Source organism: Phalacrocorax aristotelis, chromosome 3 (genome assembly GCF_949628215.1).
Source record: "Phalacrocorax aristotelis chromosome 3, bGulAri2.1, whole genome shotgun sequence".
NCBI lineage: Eukaryota > Metazoa > Chordata > Aves > Suliformes > Phalacrocoracidae > Phalacrocorax > Phalacrocorax aristotelis.
Window position 1 is genome coordinate 131,061,754 of NC_134278.1, and position 22,887 is coordinate 131,084,640.

General features: G+C 45.9%; 1 protein-coding gene across 3 annotated transcripts in view; it reads left to right on the forward strand.

Annotated features, from left to right (window-relative positions):
* LOC142055585 (sodium/potassium/calcium exchanger 3-like) overlaps nucleotides 1-22,887 on the forward strand; it is a 273,389-nt gene that overhangs the window by 28,449 nt on the left and 222,053 nt on the right. For all 3 annotated transcript variants that reach the window (XM_075089713.1, XM_075089697.1, XM_075089698.1), the window contains exon 2: nucleotides 414-551. In XM_075089713.1, the coding sequence (XP_074945814.1) occupies nucleotides 414-551 (138 nt within the window). The remainder of the gene's footprint in view (nucleotides 1-413; nucleotides 552-22,887) is intronic.

Below are 22,887 nucleotides of genomic sequence, written 5' to 3' on the forward strand. Positions count from 1 at the left end.
AAATGTCTACAGAAGTAATAAATTGAGGGTTTTTTTGTTGTTGGTGTGTGGTAGTTTGCGGTGGGGGGTGTGTGTGTGTGGCTTGGCTTTGTTTTTAGAGCAAAGCAGTGGATGGTACTCCAATTTTAAACTGGCCGAAGCTTACAACTTCTTGTGAAACCATAGGTGCTTTTCTAATATGAACCTTTGAAGTTGTGGAGGAATTAACCCGACTGCTGACGTTTTTGGGACTAACTGGGATGTGGAGCTAATGGCAGCGTACCTTTCCAGTGGGGTTAGAAACACCGCTGTTTCTAACCCAAGAGACACTGGGTACAAAATGCAAATGTTTTGGCTGCTTCAAGCATTCAGGAACAGAATTAGGAGTTGCCTTGCCTGTGCAGTCTCATCTATCTACTGCTCTTTTCCTTTAGGTTATGATGCCCTGAGTTATCCTGAGGAAAGTAATGACAAATGGAGTGGGAGACAGCTACTGCAAGCAAATGAAGGGAACACGACTGACATCCCAGAGGATGGGGGGCAGCCATACGTCAGAAATTGCACTGAACCGGGTAGGAATGAAAGTTGCTTCTAGCTCCTTGGTCTTACAGTTGGCTTTTTTACTTCCAGATATCTGTTTTGGTATCACCTTTACTGCCAAAAACTTGTACTTATTGATTTTTAAATGCATAAACATACTTGTTGTTTTCCTTGTATGTGTGTACCGTGTGGGTATTTCAAACTCTCTAGGCAGCTAGGGTTAAGAGGAGGACCTGCTGTCAGCTGGAGTACAAGACAATGTTTAATATGTACTAATAGCCAAGTGCTGAGATCATAAGAAGCATGTCTTCTGTGGTTCTTGCATAAACATTGCGTGCGGTTCTAGCAGTGGAATGAACATAGCGACAATGTGTGCTAATAGGATTATTATCTGAAAAATTAGTAGGTAGTCTTATTTAGTACAGGTACTTTCACCAGCAGTGGACCCAATGAAACCTAGTCTTCTGTAGCTTGAGGATGGGTCGATCTGCTGATGAGAAATAGGGCCCAGCTCATAACGTAGCTTTTTCCTCAGGGAGGGACTTTAGCAGGGTCCTCCTCATCTCCCTGACTCCTGTTTTTATGGAGCTTGTAGGAAGTTAATTTCATTGAAATTCTGCTGCTCTGTTATATTTTGTTGAAGTTGGTTGACATATTCCAAAGATTTTGGGGGAGGTGGGCACAAACACATCGGCTGTGTTCATATGCTTCATGCGTCCCACTTCCTCAGGAATCCACCAGCAGCCAGGATTAAGGCAGATTGGGTGGGGGAGGTTGTTTAACTGTAGGAGATGAGCTGATGTGCTTTTTGAATCTGCCTTCCTGAGCTGTTTGGGGCTTTTTGTCTTTTTTTTTTGTTGTTGTTTTATATTTCATTGTTCTTTTCACAGCAGAGCTTTGATGTAATTTCCTGAAAATTTGGGGTTGGGGAGGGGAAAGGTGTTTCGCCATTCTTCAGGACTTATGTAGGTTATGGGCCTCAAGGAAAATTCTAACAAATATGGTTCTTGCTGCACTTCTCTGCCTATAATTTTTCCTCCACTTAATAACATTGCGGGACAGATGGATGATTATGGTCTTTTTTAGACAGCAGAAACTAGTACAAAAATTATTCCTATTCAATTTTTCACTTGTTTGCATACTTCCCATATAGTGCAGGTCCAGTCTTTCAGCCTCATGTCAGCATCTGTAGTAGTCTTCCCCCCACTGCTCTTGGTACATCAGCACCTGCTGTCTCACCATCCTCAGCTATTTCTGCTGCCTTCATCAAGTGAGGTGGCCTATGGGAGATATGTGGGATTTTTTGTGGTGTGTGTTTTTTCTCCCCCTTTTCCAGAAGATAAAACGGTAATTACTGAGTACATTGTGTAATGTTCAGGAGAGAGAATGTAGAAGCACCTAGGTGTATTACCCATTTTTTTCCTCTGGATTATCATGACATTACAACAGAATACATTCTGTAATAGCAAACTGATTAAAAGTACTGTAGAAAAGAAAGTAAACAAAAAATTTTAGGTCCTGTGTGGTGTTTTGTGGATTTCATTTGGACCATTATCATAGTGTAAATGTAAGTCATTAATGCTAGGCTGGATGGCAGTCAGAAATGTTTGAGTTGTCTTGGTTTGAACGGGACTCTGAAGTGTCTGTGAAAGTTATCTGTTGACTTCAGTGGACTGTAGGCCACCCGCAGCATACTTCAGTTCTGCTTTTCAGCAAATTGAGTAAAAGAGCTGGTATACTAATGCTGTAAATAGCATTAGTATGTTGTCTTGTCCTGAATGATTTTTGTGCTGTATATGATAATGCAACATGAGACAGCAAAGTGATGTGCTTTGGGAAGGACTTCAGAATTTTCCTTTTTCCCTGCAACTCAGAATGATGCCAGGTTTCTCAATCCAGCGCAAAATGGGCCACCAGTCATGAGCTCATGCAACTTCTCCCGCTGCTCTTTTTCCTATGCCAAGAGTGAAACAGCCATTCAGGAGATTGAAATGGGACCTGATGATGGAACTGGGCTGCTGGGGTCAATCTAGTCTAATGCAAGTTTAACCATCATCCCAGCAGATTAGGATGAGGAGACCCTCAGCGCAGTTCCTAACAGCTTTCGTCTTTAAAAGCGTAGATAGGAATAGGGCGGTTCAAATCGGCGTACGGCTCTGACACTAGTAATTGTTGTTTTTAAACAAAGCTGATGGAAGGCTTGGTTCAACACCCTTCCAGGGCAGCACAGTCCTCCTTCCACTGGCTGTCTTAGTGTCCTATCAGGCCCCCAAATAATATCTAGCTCTACAGGGACAACAGAAACCTGAACTGGTGCAGTAGTCAAGAAGCACAAGAGTTCACCAAGCGTGTCAGCCTTTGCCTTCTCTAAGTGCCTGCCTATACAGTGCTGCTGGAGGAAATTGAGGCAATTTGGCTAAAATTGTCATGTTGCTGAGCATAATTCACATATAGTGCATAACCTAACCATCGGGTATCTGTTGTTACTTGGGAATCAGCAGAGCTTAAACCTCCTTAGCATCCCCACAGGATGTGCACTTAATGTGTGTTTGGCCTGCAGGTGCTTCTCCTTTCCTTTGGTGAGTATTGGTAGGAAAATGCTGCCTGAAGAGACAACATTTTTTTCCCTGCCTACTTGTATAAACACCTACAGCTAGGCAAAAATGAGTGTTTTAAAAAGCAGTTTCACCTCGTCTGTTGGGGGAGGGAAATAAAATGGCTCATTTGGAAGCGTTTTGTGGATTTTTGCAACACTTGGCTTTTGTAGTATGTTGGCAGTAAACACATTTTTACATGCTAAAGGAAAGATCTTTTTTCTTTAACTGCACGTGTATTTTCAGGCTCATTTGAAAGCTTGGCATGACATTTGCGAAGTGCTATTTTTATTTTCTAATGGTTTATCCAGTGGGCTATCTAGTAGCATTTTATCATCAGAACTGCTCTAAATACTGGGGGTTTTGCTCACTTTTCCTTTGAAAAGTACATTGTAGAAATATAAAGGAGTGAAATGGACAGAATCCAACCTAAAGACCTTTTTCTGTAAATTTTTTTGTCCTCTTGTAATTTTTCACTCTGCTGTTCGAATTGTAGTGATAGTGTGGTCTTTTTGAGCAGTTACCTTTAAAACACACTGCTTGTTCTGTGCTGTGTAGCCTTGATTCACTGTATTTTGAGCACTGCAGTATGGCGCTTGGAAATAAATCTTGCAAGGCTCGATCTGGAGAATGGTTGTTTCTGTATCAGGGTAGGAAGTAAGAAGCTATGTTTCCTTTCAAAAATCTGTTGAGCATAGCTGATGCAATGACGACATGGTAACCTTTCTTCTAGCTCCCTTGCCCTGTCAGCGTGGACAGAGGCGGTTAGCTGTTGTGCATATGCCTTGGTTAGGATTCAGCTCTGTGAGTGACTGGCTCTAGAAGCAGTTGCAAGCTGGTGCTCAGCTATGGATGATGTGGCAACAAAGTGTGCTCCCCAGAAAGGCAGGGAAAGCAGTAAGGCATGGCAAACAGATGAGATGAAATGCTAGCCTCAAAAGAGGACACCTCTCTTTGCAAGGCTGCTAGATTATTTTAGCTACTTGTGGGATCCGAGTACCTGCTGGTGGTATCTTCTGAAATGTCAATTTAAGCCTTATTGCTATGAGTCCTGTTAACAGAAAGAAGCTGAGAAATATTCAGAATTTGCTCTGCCCTGATACTGTTGTTTTTTGCATTTGATTGTGTTGAGTGTTTGTGGAGGCAGAACAACAACCAAAAAAAACGCACTTTCTTTTCTAAAGAGCCTCTGCTCATTTGCCTCCTGTTCCCTTATTTTCCCGTCCTGTTAGCATATGTGCTTAGTCTATCCCTCTTGGATCCCTGGTGGCTCTTTGTGGGAGTATCTGACTGTGCTGTCATGCAGCAGATGTTCTTCTGGCCTCTCCTACCATCCTCTTGTCCTTGTATCCCCATGAAGGATGTGTAGAGCTAGAGGTGAACAAAAAAAAATTGGACAGTTTAGTCACAAAAAAGTGGTATTAACTAAAATACTTGCTGATTTTTGGCTAGGTTTGGCAAACAGTTCTAGCAAATACAAAAGATGATGAGGAAAGAGTGAGAAATACTCGTGTTACTTCAGGCAAAGGATCATTTAACCACCTTAGTCCTGTTTAGAAATATGACTCACCCACTGGAAGCCAACAGAAAGGCTTAAGCTGATTTAATGTTGAGCTTTGGGTCAGGTCCATGTGCTACCAAAATCAGAGCTAGGTTTGCACATGAGAAATTTAGAGAAACTTGGTGTCAATTCATACCTGGTTTATCAGCTGTCATGAATGTGATAAGCTCATAGGCTGCATCAGGATGGGACGTAATGTGTCTAGAAGGTGATGTTGGAGGCTGCTTGACTGCGGCACGATGATGTCCCGGTGCCACCCCTCACTAGCTCCTCACTAGACTGACATATGTTCCCACTGGTGAGCTGCCATTGTGTTCCTCCCCCGGTGTGACTGCTTCCTATGTGCTTCGTTGCCCCTCCTGCCTCGGAAAGGCTGCAAATAAAGTAACAGTCCTGCTTAAGTGTGCCGTTGTAAAGTCATTATCAGTAATAGCAGGAAAGACGTGATTACTGCAAAAACGAAAGATCTCGGTATATTCGTTTAGACCCTCAGGCACAAAAGCATTTAATTTAAACAGCCAAAGAAGTTTTTATGCAATTATTTCTTACATTTCCTCCTCTTACTTCCAAAGCAGCTTTCTCTTTTATCCATATTTCTCCAGTGAGTCATAGATTATGATAATGTAATTTGTAGTGCTTGGCTACGAAGTAGGTAACTCTTCCAGACTGCTTGCTTATGCTTGTTACAGTTTAGAGCCCTTTTTGTGTGGAACCACAAATCTTAGCCCACAAAACCCAAACGACCTCATGTGAATTTGTGCTTTCTGATCTCTTTCCCGTTAAATATTTGCTCCCCTCTGTTTTATGTACCCAGGCAGTGAGGTTACCACAACCACCGCAGGTTTCTTGGTGACAGCTCGGCGGCCAAGCTCTGCCTGGTGCGTGGCGTGGCCTGAGGGCGGAAGGAGAAGAAAGCGTGGTCTGTTGTTGTACCTTTCTCCTCTTGCTGTGGGAGAGGAGTCTTGCCCTTGTGCTTTGGTGCCTGCATGGGCAGGCTGCGTTAGCAGTAAGCGCTCTCCCGGCTGATATGTCATCTCCAAAGTGGTGTTTTCTCTGTGTTAAAACAGGGCAGTGCAGTCCTCTTTTCTTGAGCTCACCCTGGGGTGTGGATGTGCTGAAGCACAGCCCGAGCAGGCAGTTTTCAGCCGAAACAGTAGCAGTTGTCTCTGTGCTGGAAAGGAAACCATCTCTTTACCCTAATGTGTGCAAAGACTTAGGCATGTGCTCAGCTTTAGGTGGTCTGAGTTGTCCTGTGTTGTCATGCCCAGAATGACATCCAGAGAACACACGCAGCGCACAAGATCTCTGTCTACCTATAAACACGTGGCTGGTGCTAGAAGAGTCACTATAGCAGAAGAGTCCCTGCCCTAAAGACCTTCAGTGTTTCGGTGGAATAGGGATGGGAATGCTGGAAAAGTTAGTGCATTTATGCAGCTGTAAAACTCACTCAGTTGGATGAAGTTGAGGGCTTCTAATGTTCTTTGGTTTTCTCTGGGTTGCTTGTAGTCGTCTTTTGGTGGATTGTCAGCGTTGTACAGATAAAACAGCCCAAGAGATCATGGCAGTGGCAGAAGTGCCTAGCAGATCCCAAAATTGTAGGGCAGTCCAAGGTGGGCTTGTGTGCTAGAAACAAGGTGTATTAAATGAAATACTCGGGCACTGAGTTTTAATGAGTGGAGTTTGTCCTGAGATTCCAGGTCAAGTTTGTGCTTCCATGTATACAACAGCACTTGGGGATATGTGTATCTGGGCAACAGTCTGAGTTGTGGGAGTGAAACCCATTCACATCGAGGCTGGAGAAGACGTGTAAATTAAATATGGGTAAGATGTGCTCATTCTTTTAGTGGAGCCTTGATATTTGGGCATGAAGGGTGATGGTGACGCTTTCATCTCTGTAGGTAACATGGCCTTCTTGCCTGTTGCCCTTTTTACCTGGAGATATGGTGACAGGCTTGGACTCTTTCCTTTCTGAGCATCCTTCTGCTTTTTGCCTCTAAGACGCAAGGAGTGGTGTCTTTACAAGCCTAGGTTTTGCTTTATTGGGTTGGGCTTGTGCATGGGAAATGGGAAGGCATAGAAAGACAGAATTCCTCTGGAAAGGTGCTAGAAGTAGCTGCTGGCAGGGTGAGCAAGACTGCTGTTGCTCCGCCACTGCCAAGTTCAGGAAGGCCTTCTTCACGGATATAATATGCTATGTGAAGAATGATTTCCCCCTCCCCATCACCCCCCTATCTGAACTAAAATGCAATTTTTAAAAAAAGTTGCTTCAAGTAAAATTGATTTTTTTCTAGCAAAACCGAAGGTAAAAACTTGTTTTGCTGAGCAAGTTGCAAAACCTTACTTTCACATGTGGAAACATTAGAAAAATAAATTGCTGTTAAGTTTAGTAACAAAATATAGAATATAGAAAAGACATTCTTCCTTCCCTCATGAATTTGACAGAAATTTGCCCAAACTTGTGCTCCTGCACTCCACTTCTGTCTGTTGATTGCTGTCTTCCACCCTCCCCCACAAAAAGAGAAGACTTGACAGAAGCCAGGAGTGTGATTCCTCTGGAGCGAAGGCTGAGAGGAGTGCGTCGTGCTCACCAGGCACCAGACTCTCCCGCCTCTTGGGAGCGGATTGCTTATGCTCTGGCAAGGGTCATCCGCCCACTAAGGCAGATGTGAGTGGGTGCCACGAGGCTGGCGCTCAGGAGCCGGGGCCGCTCCGTGCCATGGATGCTCCGTGGCAGCCGGGTGTCACCTGTGTGTGCTCTGTGGCCAGATGTGGCCACGTCCCTTTCTCTCTGCCCACCCCCAGTTTCTCATCTAGGTTGAACTGGTTTGGGTGCCCAGTATCGTACTGATCCAAGGATTTCCAGTTTTGAGGACTCCAGTGTACTGTCAATTCACTCCTCACCCCCCTCCCTTGGTGCTTGCAAATTGGAGTTGTCGTTTGTCCCACCCCAGTATGGGAGTCCTGTTCCGGGGGCTTGGGGTCTGCAGTGCTAAAGCAGAAGTGCGCCCATGGCAGCGTTTTCTCCTACAGTAGCAGTGCAGAGCGTCAGGTATCATGCTTTGGGAGCAGGGAGTCACAAGTGATGCCACCAAATGGGTGGCATAGGGGGAACTTCCAGAGAGCAGCAGATCCTTGAACCTAGCAGGGAAAGGTTATGCCAAGAAATGTTTTTACAGGGAGGAGCCATTTACCATTGCAAGAGCTGGCCGAGGGAGTGGAAAATACAGCACCTCTGTTCTCCTTCAGGAGAAGCAGGGTGTCTTTCTCAATCATACTCTCCTGTCACGTGGAGGACACCAGCCGTGAGGTGGCGGTTGGCGAGCTGCACGCAGGAGGCTTGGGAAGCCTGGTGTTCTCATGGGCTGTGCCAATGTAGCACACGTGCACAGGCTGAGGGCTGGGGTGGTGTTCTTACCCCTGCGACAGGCGGCGAGGGGTTGTGTGCTCCAGCGTAACAGCGGGAACGCTTGCCCTGCAGGGAGGACACTGGCAGCCCGGCAGCGCCGCTTGCATCTGGGCTGACCATGCATGCACGTACATACGGTGCTTGTTTGCTGCAGTGTCAGAACAATTATCCTCAGGCTGGGATTTGGCACTGCGAAGCTCCTAACTCTGGCGTTGCTTTGTGACTTGCTTTTGCTGCTTTATTTATAAACATGTTCAGCTGCTCTGGAGTTGAAGCTGAGCGAAGTGCACATTTGAATCAGCTTTGGTTGTGGCTGTGCTGGGGTCCCGCTGCAGGGTTTGCTTTCTGGGCTGTATTTTGCAGGGCCTTGATCTGTGGAACTGTTGGATTGCAGGATCTCTTTGAAATTAGGGGTGGTCACAAGTACTTTTTTAGGACTTTTCAGTCATCTAAGAGGGAAGAGCCCAAGTGTCGCTGAGTTCCGACGGCATATAGGCGAGCAGATTCCTTAGAACCAGCCACTCCAAGGCAGGACCTGTTGTGTACTTAAAACACAACTGTACCTGCACCACGTGCCAAAGGGGAAGCTCTGAACAATTGCTTTTTGCTTGGTACTTAAAAACTCTGAACTGATCTCCAAAATCCTTCAGTTCCCAGGAAAATAAGGCCCTCTGTGCACGCACAGGAGGCCAGTAGCATTTTTTTGCTGAAATGTTGCCAGTATTTCCATGTGATTATGTATGCAACTCCAGGAGCTGAAGCTTTAGGGAGAAAAATAATACAAGCTCTGTGATTAAAATCAAGAGGTGGCAGTGCTATTTCCCGGTTTATCCTCAGTATGTTCTCTTGTGCTGATGAAATGCAAGAATTGGAAAAGGGAGGGGAGCTAGGCGGCAAAACAACAAAGTAAAACCCAAATCCTGAAATCACTCTCACCTCTAGGGTTTGTAGACAGATGAAAAAGGTGGTGAACTCTCATGAGTCCATAGTGCCCTCGTCAGAAAGCTGCTGTTTATTTTTGCAGACTGCATCACTGAGTATGTATCAAACAGTTGTAATGAAACCACTACTACTTCTAATAGAAAAGAATCTCATTAGACCCATTGGCTCCCGGCTTGTGAGTACTCGGCCTCCAGCCTTCTGCATTGCGACGTGGCCGAGATGTGCACCAGTAGTCTGCAAAATCTCACCTACTGGGACTCATTTGCTTAATTGGCGATACTTGTGATTAGCATGTTCCCATTGTAATTGTTGTTTTCAGTAGAAATTACTGTATTGTCATATGCTAGCTAAGCAATAAGGGCCTTACAGAGTGTTTGTGGAAGATTTGAGTGTCATGCTGGGTGTTGAGTGAAGAATGCCAAAGGATAATTGACTGTTGCTACCTAAGAGGCATGTTAATAGTCTCGAGAAATGATGACACGTAAAAAAAAAAAAAATCCTGGAGGGAACAAGGAACAGATCTTAATGTGTATACCTGCTGCTATCAAAGACACAGGAGGACATCATTTGAGAGCCAGTCAGAAGTGTGACCCAGTTTGCATGGGCATGGTAGCTCTTCCTAGTATCCCATTTATCAAGTCAGTGTTTTTGTTTTAGGCTGCCAGTGGGCTTTCCTGACAAAACCTGAAATAGGGAATGCTGGACATGGAATTGCCAGCCAGGGGAATTTAGCAATAATAATGGTAGGTAGCACACAGCTGCAGTACTCCATACGGTCCGCATCTGATACCTTGAAGATGTTGTTTGGTGCCCATCAGTCCTTACTGCTTCAACCGCTTGTTCCGCTTTTCATCCCTGTCCCTCCAGGTGCATGGAGGCACCCACAGCCAAGCAGATTTGCCAGAATCCAAACCTTAATCTCTTGTATTTCACGGTGCTTTGCTAACAATAGGCTACTTAGTTATTTATTTAGTTTTTTTTCAAGTACAGTGCAAGGGCGTAGGGGAGAGATACACGGTCCACAGTTTGAGCTGAGTGTAAGATAGGCATGAATAGGGCTACAGCTTCTGATCTCTTTTCTCTTTCTAGTCTTGATTTGGACTGTAATGAAATGACCCACCTGCAACCTACTAGTCACCATTTAATTAAATTTGTTCTCTAGGGATTGCTAATCTAGCAGCCTTTGGCTGGTGCTAAATATTTCTAGATGTGAAATACTGACCCTGATGCTACCAGTCATGGTGAGAAAGCTTTGCCTCATATGTGCTTTTACTAAAGATCCTTTCAGGCCTGTGACTTGAGCATGGCCAGTGCAGGTGTTGGGATGCATCCCAGCTGGGAGGGGAGGGCTGTGCAGCTGCAGAGGGAGGTTTCTGGCATGCCCATGTCAATCTGGAGGAGGAGACGCGTTGCTGAACATATGTGGGGAGAGCAAAGGCAGGGGGGTGCTGTGCTGGCAAGCTGGTTTCTCTGCTGAAGGGGCATGGAGCCTAGGCGACCTGTGCCTGCCGGAGTGCCGTCTCATCTCTGTCAGACCAGAAATGCCCTGCACACTGAAGTGCTCTGCCTGCAGGTGTCCTGGTCACGGTCTGCTCTGGAGTGTGCTAAAAGTTTGAAACTTGTTTTGCTGTTCATGTAGACTTGCCAAACAAATAAGAAATAGACGTGGCAGCGAGCTTATGCAATGTAAAGCTGGTCTCTTTTATCCCCATCTTAAGTTCTTGTTTCCTTTTCAAAGAGATTGATTGGTCTGGATAAAGCATAGCCTTCAAACTATGAGCTTGTGGGATTCCAGTCTTATTTGATGGAGTGGGCCACAATAAAAATAGATGTATTTTTAAGAAGAAAGGAAATATGAGGTGGAGCACAGCTGTTTTGCAATGGAACTCAAATATTCCTCGGAAGATCTGATGGATTGCATTTGCACGCATAACTTCATGGGGGACAAACACACTTTTTCAGTTACATCACCTCTAAAGGAGTGATCTGTCTGCTTTATCTCTAGAAAAAAAATGCAGGTAGCAACTATCAATATTTTTTTAGCACAAAGGGAGAAAATATTTTAAGTACATCATCAACCAGTTACTACAGTTATATAGCAAGAACCCATGTTTGGAAGAACAGCAGTGGAAGGGGGTGAACCCTCTTACCCTTTTTATGATTATTTTTTCCCTTATGAAATGACTTTAAAATGCCCAGAAATTTTCTCACGTTTGTTTTTGGGGCTTTTTTTTCATTTGGTTGTGTGTTTTTCTTTATATCTTCAGGAAGGAGACTTGCTTCTTGACCTTCTAGCAAGCTTGGGTTACTCCTTTGGATAGTGTGTGTTGTGGAAAAGGCAGCAGAGTTTTAAAATGCTGAAAAGGGGACCATTACTTCCAAATCTTTGCATTTAAAAGGTGTTAAGAAGCGAAGCAGGACTTCAGACATGAATAAATATTACATCATACCTTTCTGAACTGGGTTTTACTTTCTGATGCCTGAGGATGCCAGGCTACTGTAGTGCATCGCTCTAGTAATCTGAGAAGTCTTCTGTGAAGCCTGAGACCTGAATTTCTAAGGAGGAAGTGGGGGAAAAAAATTGTCAAGTCAGACTTACTCCTTTCTCTTGGAAGAAAATGTACTTGGAATTTTATATACTGAGCATGGAAAGCAGGAGTTTTGCAGGTTTTGGGGTTGGTAGCTGGGAAGAACCATGGTTGACCTCTTGGTGATGCTGGTCAACACCAGCAGTGGCCTCTCGTCTGCTGCAGGCTCCCCAGGGGAACAGGGATCTTGTTCTTGCTCGCAGAGGGGGTCTCTGGAAGGGAGCGGTGGACCGAGTTGCTAGAGAGGTGTTTCTTCTTCCTGGCTCTGGCGTGGGTCTGCTGGGAGATGTGGGTCGGGTCCTCCCTGTGCCTCAGCATCATGATGGCACAGCTAATATTGACTGGCAGTGTAGGGCATGGTTGGACCGTGCTGATGAAAAGCACGGTGTAAGGAGTTAGTACCAACTCAAAAATCCGTAAATTACAAGTGATTGTGTTCATGATACTTTTTGGACCATCTTTCTGATCAAATCAGTGACTGACGCTTACTTAGCAGATGCAAGCTGCTCGATGCAGCATGGCCTCAGGGTATTACTGAAGTACGAATAACGACTCGCAGCTGTAATAAAAGTAAATGTGTACCAGATGTAGATGTCCCAGATTGGCCAGATACCAGAGTAGTTTCTTTTTTTACGTACCTGAATTATTCTGTTGTGGTAAATGCAAATTCTCCACTTAAGCATTGAAAAATATATTGATGCATTTTTGTAAAATGTCATTATTCTCCCAGCATCCTATTTCCACCAAGCTCCTACTTTGTGAGCATACTTCCTGCAACACTTTATTATGCTACTGGTTTCTCCCAGAGCGAGTGACAGCTGGCTTTTTAAAGTATTTTGGAGCTCTGAACAGATGCAAGTTCTTGTAGGGCTGCAGAAGTCTGCAAGCCATGGCTGTGCTGTAGCACAGCCGCAGATTTTGGGGGGAGGACTTCTGAATAATTCAAATTATGTTTCCTGTCTCTTGACAGTAGAGAGATTAAGTTGTCCACCTGTGGGCAAACTCCGGGCATATCCTTAGGTGATATGAGTCTGACATGCTCTGCTGAACTGTGCTGGCTTATATCACGTGATGATTTAGCCCTTGATGACACAATGTTTTCAGCGGTCATTCATGCAGGTAGGACAGACCCAGGTCCCGTGTGCAAAACTGGAGCAAAGAGGGTTTTTGGTAGGACCACAACAGCTATTCTGGGCCACCACGTCGTTTCCCCCTTCCTAAAGCAGGGTAGGGACATGGCAGCAGCCTCTGCCGCTCTGGCATGTGGTGCTGCCTCTGGGCTTTGCTGGTGCGGCAGTTTTTTGCATAACCATCCCATCCTCTTGGTCTGCCTGTCGTGAACCCAGAGCATCAAGCAGCAAGCAACTGAGGTTCGGTGCACTTTGGCATCTCATAGACATTGAGCTCCTGGTTGGGCTTTCAGTGGTCCACTCGCCCTGTGCACCTTCCAGCAGCTCCTCCAGTCTGTGGTCCTTGTGATGGTAAGAGATGATGTGCAACTTGCAAAAATCTGTGTACTGGCTTTTGCTTTCAAAACAAATGAATACTCATAGTTGTGCAGTACCATAAGCTATATATCAAGGTAGAGGTAGAAATTTCCAGTTTGAGATTTGAGGCTTAAAAAGTAAGCTTGGCCTTTCTAGTAATTACCTAATTTCATTGGAGTCAATATTGGTGTGGGCCATACTGGTATTGCCTTTAGTGAACCCAGGAACAGATTGATGTGGAGTTTTTTGTTTTTTAAAGAAAGGAAAATCTATGCTACTATAAATTTTTGGTGGTTAAAAATCTTGGACTTGCAATACCAAAGAATTTGGGAATGAAGTAATTTGTTTTGGTGCCTGTTGACCCTAAGCCTTGTAAAATCCACTGTCCCTGGGACAGGCTGTGTGTTTCCTATTTTCATTAAAAATATTACGCATGGTTATGTACCTTGAATAATAATCTTCAAGTTTGGCTTTCTTTGCAGATGATATTGGTATGTCAAAGGCTTAAACCCCTCCAATTCTAGCTCAGGTTACATGAGGTTTGATATTCCAGCCCCAGCAAGACCTGCAAGAGGGCCTGCTTTGATGTTTCTCATTCCAGTGACTTGGTTTTGTTCGGAGTATGAAGCTTCTGATGACAGCACATGGAGGACAGTATCCTTCCTAACCCAGATAATAAGTAGAGGTAATTTGCTCAGACTGCAGAAGAGGAAGCAAATGGACAGTGAGCAGGGGGAAGCAGGGATGTAGGAAATGTCACCCCTGGAAAAGTGTGTTTGGTGGTTATAAGCCATTGAAAAGGGAGGCCTGGGATGGAAACGGAAATTCAGTCCTACTGTAGCAAGTTCTCTAGCTCAGGTGATTTTGTGTGAGTTTATGCAGACTTACTCAGTTGGATTGGGGAGGGTGCTTGGGGTGGGAGGCCGTTGCCTTTTATTTCTATTTTAAAATCAGGAACAGAAAACTTTGGTCTATGATGGCAAGCTGAAATTTTGTGTCGGTGTAGTTTCTATCTCCTGGGCCAGGCTCCGAGTGGACCTCTGCTGAGGCTCTTCCCCATGCATGCAGCGTGCCTGCGTTACTCCTGCGTGCAAATGGACGGCTTTCCATCTCTCTCAGAAGCCGGGCTGCACCTTAACTCCGAGAAGCCTTCTAGCACAGGCAGAGGCTTGCAGCTTTCTGGCCTGACCCAGAGCCAGCCCGAGCGTCAAGTGCCCACTACTATTTAACCTCTAGTGAATGACAGGGGAGCGCTCACAGAAAGAGGTGTGAGGCTTACATGAACACCAAACACATTCATTGCCTCCAGTGCATGCGGAAGGGATGGAGACTCGGCGGGGATGGATGGCTGTGTGCCCTCCGGTCAGACTGGACCCCCAGTCTTTTAGAAGCGTGGCTTTTATGGCCAAGGAAAGGCATCTCGGGGCAGCAAGGTGCAGCTCTGCTGGGGCAGCTGTTGTGGCAGCAGGTGCTTTCCTGGGGAGGTGCTGTAGTCGCCTCCGCTGGCCTGGGGAGCTGGTGCTGGCACAGCCCTGGGACGTGCTGCCTACTCTGCTGGCACCGCTCTGTCGGGGAGTCCCCAGGTATGCCTGAAAGGCACTGCCACTGCAAGATTAAAGGCTTGTCGGTGCTGAGCGGCCTTTTGTTTAACATGCGACTGCCGCTGAAGTGCAGGAAGTAGTGTCGGTGGGGCTGCTTGTTTGCAGAATGTCACCAGGGATGGAAATGCTGGTAGGTTGGAAAAGAGGCCATGGAGAGAGCTGTGTCTGAGCTGAGCGGCGGGCCGTGCTCGGGCAGAGGCCTCTGGAGAGCGGCCTGGGCCAGAGCTGCTTAAACAAGGTGTAATGGAGGAGCAAGCGGAGCCCAGAGGGACTGCCAGCCTCGGGGCCGTTGTCCTCCGTCCGCACCAGTGGCCTCGCTGTCTCTGCCCGGGGAGGCATGACCACCTTAGCGGGGTTTCAGTCAAAGGGAGCCCACCAGTGCGCTGCCCACTGCAGCCGGGCCGGGGCTGGCGGTGGTCAGCAGCAGCCCTCCTGCTGAGACCCATCTTGCAACTTTAGGCCTATTGAGGAGCAGTCCGCAATATAAATATATAAATTTTATCCTATTTTAAAGTCTCATTCTGCTGCCAGAGGGGTGGAGGGAATAAGCTTGATAATGAAGAAAATCAGGGCGAATGGTTATAAGCACATGCTTTAAATTTCAGTGTGTCCGTGGTATTCTGCATATTGAACATGAATGTGTAAACGAGGGCCTCAAACCTTAATTTAAATTTTGGTGCCTTCAGGGGTGAAAGCTGATGTAACCCAGGACTAGTCTTTATTAGAGTTTCTGTTTTAAATTTGTTATTTTTATGCTATTACAGTAAAAAAAGAAAAATAACATCTGGCCCCATGTTACAAACTGGATTTTTGTTGCTTGTTTTTCAATTCTTGCCAGTAGTAAGTATTTAAAAATCAAAGGTCCAGATTTTCCACTGATGTAAGTTATTACTAGCTCCATTGACTTCATTGAGTTTACACTAGTTTTAAACAACCGAGGATCTAATACAACATCCCAAGTTGAGACTTAATGCGGTCAGGATGGAGTCTTTATCTGTCATTTGCATTTTAAACAGTGCTTAATTGTGTCATTTTTATACACAGACACGTGCATAAACTCACTTATGCACGCACAGAATAATGGTTTTATATATTAATGCTGAAGCAGTTTAATTTAGCTCACAGCAGTGGGTAAAATAAAAGTATTTAATTAAAGTGGATTTTTTTCAGGGACTCCATAAAGAATTTTCCAGATTAGATATTGGTTACCCATATGTGCAAGTTCTTCATTATGTCCTTGCTGTCCCTGTTAGGAATTGCAGAGATGAGTTATTTTTCTTTTTTGAACCTCAGGCGGAAGGGCAGGTAGCTCCCTTGCTGCCTGTGCCGGTGGTGAGTGAGGAGGAGGTCAGGAAGAGCACTCCCACTGTGATCTGGGCTCTCCAGAAAGATTTGCACTCATGATAGGATCAAAGTCCTTTGCTAGGTGTGATAAAACCACACGGAAAGAGAAATCATCTTACAGCCTGAGTAGACAAGGTTTAAGGTAGGAGGTAAGAGGTAAAGCAAATGAAGCCCCGGGCTGGTTGAAAAGCCAGGGAGAGCAGCCTTGTTCTGTTCCCTAAATCAGCGGTCTTCTGCCCCAAAGCCTTGGTAGAGGTGATAGCTGTGATCCTTGTCAAGCGTGTTTGCAGCAGCCTGCCTACTTTGCCACAGAAATCTCGTGTGCCGGATGCTGAAGCTCAGGTAGCCCAGTGCCTCTTGTAACATTAACTTGTCAAGCATACAAATACAGAACTGCTGCTTCTCTGTCAGGTCGAGCCTTCTCCTGCCTTGTACAGGTCCTCCTGACTGATCTTGTCACTGTGCTGGCGGCTGAAGTTAGCGGCCAGGCGGTGCTGGGGCTTTCTGTCCGCACCAGAAGTTTCAGGAGCAGAAGGCATCCTGCACCCATGGGCACAAGGCTGGATGAGGAATCTGCCGGGAGCGTCAAAGGTTAGTTGCACAGCAGTGGTTTATGCATCTCTGCTGGAGGGGGGAGATGCTTCAGGACCTACCCTTTTCTAGATTTTATGTGTATATACATATGCATAAATAAAAAGAGGGGGGGATAAAAAAAAGTAGTCATGACTAGATAGTTGTAACTGAAGACAATCGTGAGCCTGCAGCCTGATGAATACAGAAGCAGTGTTAATCCAGGCTTCTGGTGATGGACAGGCAGGTGCTGATGGGCTGAATGATCACTTCTAATTAGCACTCATTAATAGTCTCAGAGGAAAGTGACTGGAGAGTTAGCTTCTGTGCTGACGACATGGACTTCCAGGTGACCTGAGCACTGTGATGCTCTGTCCTTCTGCAGCTTGGCAAGCTATCCGTGCCCTGGCTGAGTGACGTTACCTGCTCAAGCATCCTGGTAATTACCCACCACACCAGCTTCATCTAGTGAAGGGGTGTTATTAGTCATGAGTGAGAGATGCTGTCTTGCTATCTCTTAATTGATGGGAGAAGAAAAGGAAAGGAGGAGGTGAATAATTGTTTTGTGTTAAAGCAGGGATAATTACTGCTATAGAATTCCCCTAGAAAACAAAGCAGCAATTAATTTTTCATCGTCACAACTCAAACGCAGATCGGCAGAGTCACGGTTCACGGCTTCCTTTGGGCTGGGTTACTTGGAGGTGGTTGAGGAGTGAGCATTCACCTCCGGTCACTAGGAGCTCTGCCCTTTGCTGCCTGGTTGCATGGATGGCTCCCTCAAAAGGATGCTGTTTCGGGTCTGTTGGGGCAGCTGCCAGCAGAAGCTAAACCTAATGCTCCATAAAACCTGGCCGTGAGCAGAGTGCCTTAGGGGACCTCTGGCCTTGTTCATGGTAAGATGTGGCCTTATCCGTGTGACACAACTGAATCAGTATGTCTGAAGAAGGGCCGTGTCATAGGAAGAGGGGGGTTGCTCCATCTGACACCGTCTTCTGGCTCCACCTGTGTTCAGTGCCACATTCACAGGGAAAAATGCAAGAAGAGTGTGAGATGGTTTTACCACTGGGATTTAGGCTGCTGGACTGAGTGACACATACCTGGTATACTCTCGCGTCTCCCAGTAATTTGCAGTGTAATGAATCAATGACTGGTTTCTCTGTATGAAACTCTCTTCATACTTTATTTTCTCAGAGAATTTGAGTGCTTTCTGAGCCCTGTGTGAGCCTTTCCCATCTGCAGATCTGTATGGCCAGGGCTTCACTGCTGAGCTGTGCCTATTGTGAGGAAGTCTCTCCGATGAAGGAAAAGGGAAGAGATAAATACGTATTTGCTGGGGGGGAGGGGGGCACCAGCTAGCAGAGATGGTCTCTCACAGCGATCAGGAGGGCTCTCTTAGAGGACATCCTCTAGGGCAGTTGGTCACTGCAGGGACCCTTGGTGAGGCCAGGTGCTGGATGCAGGGATGCAGCAGCTTTCCTGTAGCCATAGCAACCATTGGGGATGCAGTGGTAACTGCTGGCATCCCTGACCAACAGGCATGGAGGAGAGGTGGAAATGAGTGTGGTTTTGAGGCCAGGCAATGAAATAACCCATAATAATCCAGGTGAACTGGGCAGACATGAGTAAGACACTGTAGTGTCTAGTGGGAATGCCCAGATGGCTGTGTTGCCAGGGTCATTTCTGGCACACCTTGGCGTGCCTCCACCTCAGGCAGTCAGGGACAGATTGATGGACACCAGGACTGGACTCCTCTGACTGGGAGGTGCCCTCTCTTGTTGCTTCTTACACAGATTTGTTGAACTCCTCTTAGAAACTGCCCACGTGTGGTTCAGAAATCCCTCTTGTGTAGACAAGGCTTTAGGTGCTCATCTTCCCCTGTTCAGGTGGGATGCTGGGCACCAGGTTTGCCTCCACTCCTCTCTGAGTGGGTAGCACACTGAAGCAAGGCCTGGACGGCTGTACCCCCAGCAGCACTAGCATCTGCAAACACTCTGGCAGCCCCCACAAAGCTGAAGGGTGGGCAAGGGATCAGCAAGGAAAGCTCAGAAGAGCGGTGGACAAGGGAGTGCAAATAAATGCCACCACATAAACTATGTCTTAAGGTGAGATTGTCAAATACCTACTGATCCTGAGGCTCCTGTGGGTAATGCTAAGACTCCCCCTTTCCCCGGTCCCCTTCCCCGGTAAGCAGGATTACAGATTTAATCAGGACGCAGGAGCTGACAAATATTTGGACGGGGCGATGGAAAGTTCCACTGAGCCACCACCGCTTGTGTGCTGGGGGAAGCTGGCAATAGGGAAATCGAGCTGTTTGTGCAGCCTCCATACTTGAATTAATTTTATGTTCTGCTTGCATTTGGGTTCCTCCTTTTGACATGTTTTTCCCCACTCCCTTTTTCTTTTTCTTAAAACATTCCAAGCGAAGCTTGTGTTAAAAGCCAGCACATCTCCTGCTCTCCCTCCACTGCATCCATGCTGAATGCATTTGGATTGAATCACTGTCTCCTGGGAAGGACTTGCAGGGATATTTAACTTCTCTTCAGTATAGAATTAATAAACAGGTTAGCACGCAGGAAAGAGAGAGGGCCTGGCAATCCATAGCTGTGTTATGTGTATATGTCGCTACTAATAATCTGCTCTGCCAAGTTTCCTTGAAACTGGTGGTGTTCGGGGATTACTGGAGGAGACCTTGGTGCACAGGCACATACGCATCCGTGTTCCCAAGCACACATGCACACAGTGTGAGTGCATAAGTCTTGTTTCCTCTGAAGAGCAAATTGTACTGCTTTGCCCAGTAAGTGACAGTGCCGGTAAAGATGGGATTGACGTTTTCCTGGCAGATTTTTCCATGTAGGAAATTCCCTGCTGTTCAGAGTCTATAAATCAGGATCAGATGGCCTTTTAAGGGAGTGTGCTGTCATTCAGTGTTTCCCTTGCTATTTTGATTTTGCAGATCTGTGACATATTCCCAGTGGAGGTGCGACCTGCCTGCAGCAAATTCAACTAGAAAAAGACTTGCTTTCGCTCCTTTTCCCAGCCCTATTAAAGCAGGCTGTGGTCCCACAGAGCCCTCCCTAGCCAGCAGATTACAAACCGTTGGTTGCTGAACCACTAATTGCTGAAGCACTGGTCCAACCGCTGCCACAGGACTGCCAGGTGAAGCCTGGGCATCCGTTTTGTGAGAGGTCCCCCCTGGGCACCCTGCCTATGAACTCAGTGCAAATAGGATGCTGCAAATCCCTGCTGAAACTCAGTCGAACAGAGGGGTGGTAGGCTTAAAGCAAAGTCTGTTGCCTAATTTCAGAGATATTTGCCAGCAGATAAGACTTGATTTACTGTCTTAATTTTCTACTCCCACAAGACTAGTGGAAATAACATGTCCTTTGCAGTTCATCTGTAAAACTGAGAAATATGTGAACTGTTAAAATGATGTTGCTGTAAGCGAGTTGATTAATGGAAAACTGGAATAAATAAGAGGTTTGTACTTGGTGCTTTGAAGGTAATAGGCTATATTCCTTGTCAAGTTTGTTACTCTGTGGTGATTACCATGTAGGTGCTGTGAATTGCAGAAGAGGGAGGTTATATAGCATACAGTACTGTAGCATACATATTCCCCTTGGAAAGGACGGGCTGTGGGAGACTCAGGAGCAGTTTGGGTTTATGTTGCCTGTCTGACAAGCTTTACTGCATGGTAGCAAAGTCTGGGGTACTCAGGCCTGTAAGAATGAGGTCGACTGAGATTCAGGGTAAACAGAAACTAACTGGAAGGTAGAGCCTGCTTCCTGCAAGCTGATTGACTTACAGGACCTCAGATGTGGTTGTCAGTGCAAATTAATCTTTATTTCTTGATGTGCTTAACGGCAGGCACAGCATAACAATGTTGGCCATCTAAATAAGATGCTGACACAGGCGAACAGAAACATACCGGGATATTGTGTAAATGTCTCTAAACTGTTTCTGTAGGGGTAAAAATAGTTACAGAAAAGTCAAATATTTCCCATTCTTGCTGTTATCTTTTTCCCCTTTTTTTTTTAAAGCATTTCATTGGTCTTTGAGTAATGCCATTTTGTTATCAAATCTACTTGAATTTTAAACAAAATAGATCTGCCTGCTTTTTAATTTTTGGATAAAAATACTTGAAATAGTTAAGTTCCAGCCCTGTAGAATTTGATTAAAAAAACCAAAAAAAACAAAAAAAAAACCCAACAACATTGAATCACTGAAAATTGTCATTTGGCTTCTAGTCTAAGTATATTTTTCCAGTATGCGGCTGGTGATGCACTGCTTGGACAGGCTCCCCAGGTCTCCAGCGCTGCCCTGTTTGCAGGTGGGGTTGCTCCAGCAGATTTGCTAAGCTAAGCAATGCTATGGCTTGTGGCACAAGGACTCTGTGTGCCTTCCCACGGGGCAGCGCTGGGTGGAGGGGTCTGGTGCAGGGCAGGGGCTCCATCCGTAGCAGGCGCCTGCGTGTAAGTCAGAACTTGCTAACAGCAGTGATTATAAAATGAGGCCAGGTGCTCCTTGCGCCATGTGGCTGTGAACTTGGGTGCCTGCTGTGAGCGAGCTGTGCCTGCAGTTTGGTACCAGCTCACGGGCTCTCCTTGCCAGATGCTGCACATCTGCTCAATGGCTTGGTGTGCTGTTCTGCTTTGGGTGACGAGCCTGCAGACCTGTGGTTTGGGGCTCTGGGCAGTTATTTAGCTGAAAGGGCATGGTGTAGGCAAGCGCTCGCCGCTGACCTCAGCTTAGCACCAAGCAAAGGGGCTTGGAGAGGGCGCTTTGCCGGAGCCTTGTCTGCAGAGTGCCATTTGGTACACTGCAGCTCTTCTGCTTCCATGTCTTCATGTAAAGGTGTCTGTGTGCGGGTGTGATCATTCCAAGTACAGTGCAGCCTCTTCCTATCCCCGGAGTGTCTGCTTGGGAGGCAGGGGAGTGAGGCCCAGGCTTTCAGAACAGCTCACCAGCTGCAAACTCCTGTCTGTAGGTTGAGGATGGCTGCAGAGAAAGCTGTGTTGTTAAACTCTTTTCTAGGGGCTGCTGAAGCACAGTCGCTGGGCGGGCAGCAAGTTTCTGAAGTGGGAGATGAGGATAGCTCCATCACAGTTTTGGACAGAAATACTTCGCTTCCAACATTGGCTGCAGCTAACAACTTTGGAGAAGCATTAAATCCTGAAGCAATTAAATGTATCAGCAAAGCGGGATATTTTTCTTTTGTGAAATACTTTGCCAGCTGTTGTTTATGGAAAAAAAAATCTAAATCCTTTTTCTGAGAACTGTTTTTAGATTTCTTTGTGTTTGGGGCTGACTTATACGTTATGCATTAGCATGGGAAGGCAAAATATTCATTTACCAGTATGAATATTTAGAGGAAGAATAAGCGGGAATCAGTGAAAAGTGTATATGGGTAGTTTAGCCAGACATCCAGACCAACGTTACCGTTATTAGAAATGGTATAAAAATTAAATTGTAAGGGGACAATAAGACGACAAAATGGCCTTAAAATCACTTTTTCAGTTGCAGTTAAGATTATATTTAAGCCAAGTAGGTATCCCCATCAGTATCAGCTGACTCCTGAAGAAGGCAACCTGCTTCAGTGATGTACTGAAACACCTCTGGGAGGTCAGGCTTTGTGTGGGGCACGGGTTACTCTGGTTATTCCCTCTGTGCTGCCAGCTCTATGGCAGTAGGAGAAGCACCACTGCTGGAGCTAGAGTGACTCCTCTCCTACCAGTCCTTGTGCACTGGGTAGGACCACCGATCCTCACCTGCATTGCATCCCATTGTAGGCAGTTTTTAGTTGTGGGAGTGCATGGAGGTTGCTCGAAAGCTGCTGGAAGGAATATGGATGGAACAGAAAAGCCATGGTGAGATCAGAGTTCACCTTCTGCCTACGTCTGTGCTACACCTCTGCATGCACAGCCTTGTGCTCCTCCCTGGACCCCACGGGCTAGTGCATGGAGACATCAAAAGTCCCATCCCATTCCTGGATTATCAGGATAACAGCAGTTCAGAAATTCCTCTGTTGTTGAAGGAGCTGGTTTCATGGAGCCCAAAGAAAGAAGGGAAATGAATGTTTTGTAACTGGGTTGACTGTGTTTGGAAGAAACCAAGTAGGAGTCAGTTTTCTTTGCTTAAGTTTGCTGAATTATATTTTCTGCAATACTTCTTTTACAAAGCACTGTTCTGAGAAATACGTGGTTCTTTATGCCATTCCCTTTTCATTTTGCTAGCAATGAAAGAATTTTGATTAGAGCCATTGGTAGGCAATATGTCAT